The sequence below is a fragment of the Prorops nasuta genome, unplaced genomic scaffold, assembly GCF_024137725.1.
Source record: "Prorops nasuta isolate Cenicafe-Biocafe unplaced genomic scaffold, Cenicafe_Pnas_1.2 PNAS00003, whole genome shotgun sequence".
Lineage (NCBI taxonomy): Eukaryota > Metazoa > Arthropoda > Insecta > Hymenoptera > Bethylidae > Prorops > Prorops nasuta.
The window spans coordinates 11,114,516-11,118,915 of record NW_027116800.1 but is presented as its reverse complement, the minus strand read 5'-3'; the positions used below and the strand labels follow the sequence as shown (position 1 = coordinate 11,118,915).

Genomic DNA, 4,400 nt, shown 5'->3' with positions numbered 1-4,400 from the left:
AAGATCAGATAATCGATACACTAGAAAGATAAGATAACAATAAGATGCTCCATCTTCGTTTTATCTTTACGTACCCGACGATCGACGACAAGGCTGAAAGGGATAAAAGGCGAGGTGAGGGAAACTTAAAGGAAGAGACATTACCGCCTATAGGGAGTAGGGACACAGGAAACAAGTTTCACAAGTAAATAATAAAATGAGTTTGTTTTAGTCAGCAGTTGACACGATTGGTGGAATAATACAAGAGATAATCATTCCTTTTATATTTATCTTTGCCTTACCGAGGTGTCGAAAAAGAAAAAAGGTAAGGTGAAACAAGATTTGAAAATGAAACTTTTGCGTAGGAAAACGGATATAAGCAAGTATGATATCGAGGAGTTTAAAGTTTTCGTTAATTTATTTTTTTCAACAGCTAACGTGATTGGTGGGATAACAGTTTGTGCTTGTCCTTCAATCATTCCTATCGATTCTGGGTAAGCCAAGAAGCGTATATTATACTCTGTTCTACGTTGAAAGATGTTAGTTCGCCGCTGACGCCAGCTGATTCAACTTGGAACACAAAATTTTGAACCAGGAAAAGCAAATTTTTTCAAGATCCTCTAAAAGGCTTATCAAAAACTTAGTAAAATGTCAGATGACGAGTGTAAAGCCCGCTGTAGCCGGAGGCAAAATAGCCTTGTACAGCCTTTGCTGACAGGTATCATTCTCTTATGTTTAACAGATTTCAGCCTTACCATGTAAACAAACTAACCTTCAGTCTTAAAAGCTTACACTGTTAAATCCTTTCACAGACCTCTATGAGATAACTATGGCATATGCTTATTGGAAGAGTGGTAAGATGAATGATTATGCTGTATTTGATCTTTTTTTTCGCAAGAACCCCTTTCAAGGTGAATTTACTATCTTCGCTGGTCTGGATGAATGCATAAAATTTCTTCATAAATTTCATTACTCTGATAGTGGTAATTATACAAATTGAATTCTATGATATTTTTGATGTAAGATTATTGATACAAGATATTTTTTTATTTAGATATTGAATACTTAAAATCAACAATGCCTCCAACTATCGATGACAAATTTTTTGGGTACCTGAAAAGTCTTAATGCTAAAGATGTCACTATATATGCCGTTGAAGAGGGATCTGTTGTATTTCCAAGGTTAGCTATATATAAACATTATTGATTTTTATCATAGATGTCAAGTGTAAATATAATTATGTAAAAATGAGTTCATTTTCAAATTGTATTGTATGCGTAGAGTGCCACTGATAAGGGTTGAAGGTCCTTTGATAATGGTTCAACTTTTGGAAACAACACTTTTGACATTGGTTAATTATGCCAGTTTAATGGCTACAAATGCTGCCAGATATCGCATTGTTGCAGGAAAAAATGTATCTCTTTTAGAATTTGGTCTTCGTAGAGCACAAGGACCTGATGGAGGACTTAGTGCTTCCAAATATAGCTATGTTGGTAAGGTTTAAATCTATTTAAGAAAATAATTTAATCTTTAACTAATAATAGCTGTATACTAAAACACTTTCTCTGTGCTAAAATCATTGTTATCCTCGTGTTTTTTTATCACTTTTTTTTTTTAAAGACTAAGATAAGGTTTTTTTTTAGGAGGGTTTGATGGAACGAGTAACGTTTTGGCAGGAAAGCTATTTAATATTCCTGTGAGTGGTACACATGCGCACGCTTATATTACATCCTTTACCAGTTTGGATGACCTCCAATCAAAGGTGTGATTTTATATTAATCAAAATTTTCAGACATAATTAACATATAAAAATTCATTTGATATTAACATTGATGCATAAAACTACATTTTAGACTCTAGAACATAAACAGACTGGAGAAATGCATGATTTGTTGGAGCTTTCCACAAAATATCGTGATGAAATTGCTGATGAAATAGGATTACTAGTTTCTGAAGCATCTAATGGAGAGCTCGCAGCTTTAATTAGCTTTGCTATTGCTTTTCCAGAACGTTTTACAGCACTCGTGGATACATACGACGTGAAAAGGTATGAAGAAATTTTGCAATCCATGACATGTCACATCATTTTCAGTTTAAAATACATGCACGAGTTTTATAAATTAAAATTAAATAGTTTTTAACAATATAAAACTACATGAATATTAAAATATTTGTATATACCTTTTTTATCGTATTTTTAATGTTTATGCAAATCAAGTACGCATGATATATTCAAAGTGGGCTCTACATTTGCAAAAAGGCAGGCTGCAGAATTCCATTGTTTAGTGATAACCATTTTAAATAACAAGGCAAGCAATTTAAATGAAAGATAAGGGATTACTTAAAAAATTGAAAACCTAGAAGTTAAATGCATTTTAAAATTTCTTCTTTATAAATCAATTTTACAGTGTCAAATATTTTACGTAAATTTCATTACAATAGACGATTTTATAAAAAAAAATCATCGGAAATCAAACAATTCATAAATTTTCATCCTTTTTTCCATATTAAAAGCTCTATTAAAGCTCAATTCAAGTAGATGAATAAATAGGATTGTATTTGTAGCATTGAAACACCAGCCAGGCGGCAAGCACACGTAGACAACCACAATTTAAAGAATAAAATTCTTTCTAACGGGTCCAATTCGGTTTCCCAAAATGGCTTAAGAAACAGCGGATTATTGTCTGAATCGTCTTTGCAACACAAGAAAGGCTTTTTAAGACGAGGCGAATTGGGTGAGCTTTATGTAAGGTACGATTGTTGCTTTATATTTGTGAACACATCGAATAAAAATTTTTCGAGACAATTAATTTTGAATTCATAAAAATTAATGTTTTTGCTAATGAAATTTTTCTTCCTGGTTAAGCGCTTACTAGATATTAGGTACGTTCGAATTAAGAACCTTATATAGCGCCCTTCCCAATTCAGCTCTCCAATTATAATAATGATCGATACTTCCATGCTGATACAATTATTATTATTGTTTGAGGACAAACCAAACTTTTATTTAAAAAAGAATGACAATTTCTTTCAACAAATACTTATCCGTATAGCAAAGAGGAATTTAGATAATTATAATTACCTTCGTAACATTGCTTATTTTTATTTCTATAGGAGTGGACTTCTAAATTTCTGTGCTGTAGCATTGGCATTGAATGACTTGGGATATAAAGTAAATGGAATTAGAATCGACAGCGGGGACTTAGCATATCTCAGTAACGCGGCAAAGGATATTTTTGAGAAACTTTCAATTAAATATAATATACCATGGTTTGCTCATGCGAAGATCATTGCGTCGAATGATATTAATGAAGACATTATTCTTAGCTTAAATGAGCAGGTAATTGTAGCAATTATTTGAATAGTTTTAACAGAAAGTCTTAAATTTATCAATATTATTCAGAATCACAAAATCGATTGCTTTGGAGTTGGAACACATTTGGTAACTTGTCAAAAGCAGCCAGCATTGGGTTGCGTATATAAAATGGTAGAAATTAATGGTCAACCAAGAATTAAGCTGAGTCAGGAGGTAGGGAAAGTGACAATACCTGGGAAGAAAGATGCTTACAGATTGTATGGAGCTGATGGATATGCATTGATAGATTTGCTGCAAAGATCCTGCGAAGAACCTCCGCAAGTTAAGCAAAAAGTTCTTTGTAGACATCCTTTCCAAGAATCTAAGAGGGCTTACGTCATACCAACCAGGGTAGAGCCTCTGTATAAGGTAAACTGATTTTTATTGTTTTTACCCTATAACAGAATCATTAGTTATGATTAATAAGAGATAAAAATATATTACTATTGTTTTTAATGTAAAACATTTCTTCAGGTTTACTGGAAAAATGGAAAAGCGTGCCAGCCGGTCACTACGCTTCAACAAATTCGCAATCGTGTACAGGAATCCTTAAATACATTACGCGGAGATCATAAGAGGAACTTAAATCCAACACCGTACAAGGTACAACATTTTTGATAAAATTTGTTAATGATTATTTAATATATTTGTATAATAAATAATATTTCTTAATACCAGGTTGCTGTCAGCGATGATCTGTATAATTTTATACATGACTTATGGCTACAAAATGCACCTATTGGGGAACTATCATGAAAAATTAATTGGTTTGTTTTTCAGAGAAAATCAAATAGCATCATGCTTTGAATAAATTAATAACATGTAAAAAGAAGAAAAAATTGTTCTTAAAAAGACAAAACAGTTTATATATACAGGTATATTTGTCATACATAATACAGAGAATAATTATGATCTTAGGAACTAGTGCTTATCGTGAATGATCTTAATAAGAAGAATTTTGAATCCCATTTTATGATTTTAGTGTTCACAATAAAAATAGGGCCTAATGAACCATCGCTAAAAATTGTTGTAAATAGATTTGTAGATTTTGAAAACCTCAGGAATT

The 4,400-nt window shown here is 32.0% G+C and overlaps 1 protein-coding gene across 2 annotated transcripts; it reads left to right on the top strand.

The window, feature by feature from the left end:
* On the top strand, positions 1-4,246 carry Naprt (nicotinate phosphoribosyltransferase). Of its 2 annotated transcripts, XM_066747701.1 has the most exons (13): positions 1-114; positions 212-304; positions 413-697; positions 792-962; positions 1,034-1,160; positions 1,261-1,472; positions 1,623-1,741; positions 1,833-2,026; positions 2,545-2,730; positions 3,094-3,319; positions 3,383-3,703; positions 3,809-3,937; positions 4,013-4,246. In XM_066747701.1, exons 3-13 carry the CDS (start codon positions 628-630, stop codon positions 4,088-4,090), a joined length of 1,833 nt encoding a protein of 610 aa, XP_066603798.1. In that variant the 5' UTR covers positions 1-114; positions 212-304; positions 413-627; the 3' UTR covers positions 4,091-4,246. The 2 variants fall into 2 exon arrangements, with proteins under 2 accessions (XP_066603798.1, XP_066603799.1); XM_066747702.1 differs by lacking the exons at positions 1-114; positions 2,545-2,730 and having other exon boundaries at positions 125-304.
* Positions 4,247-4,400: the final 154 nt, after the last annotated feature.

Coding starts and splice junctions, on each gene's coding strand:
- Naprt (XM_066747701.1), top strand. CDS start 628: ATGTCAGATGACGAGTGTAAAGCCCGCTGTAGCCGGAGGCAAAATAGC. Junction 698..791: donor TGTACAGCCTTTGCTGACAG/GTATCATTCTCT, acceptor ATCCTTTCACAG/ACCTCTATGAGATAACTATG. Junction 963..1,033: donor ATTTCATTACTCTGATAGTG/GTAATTATACAA, acceptor TTTTTTATTTAG/ATATTGAATACTTAAAATCA.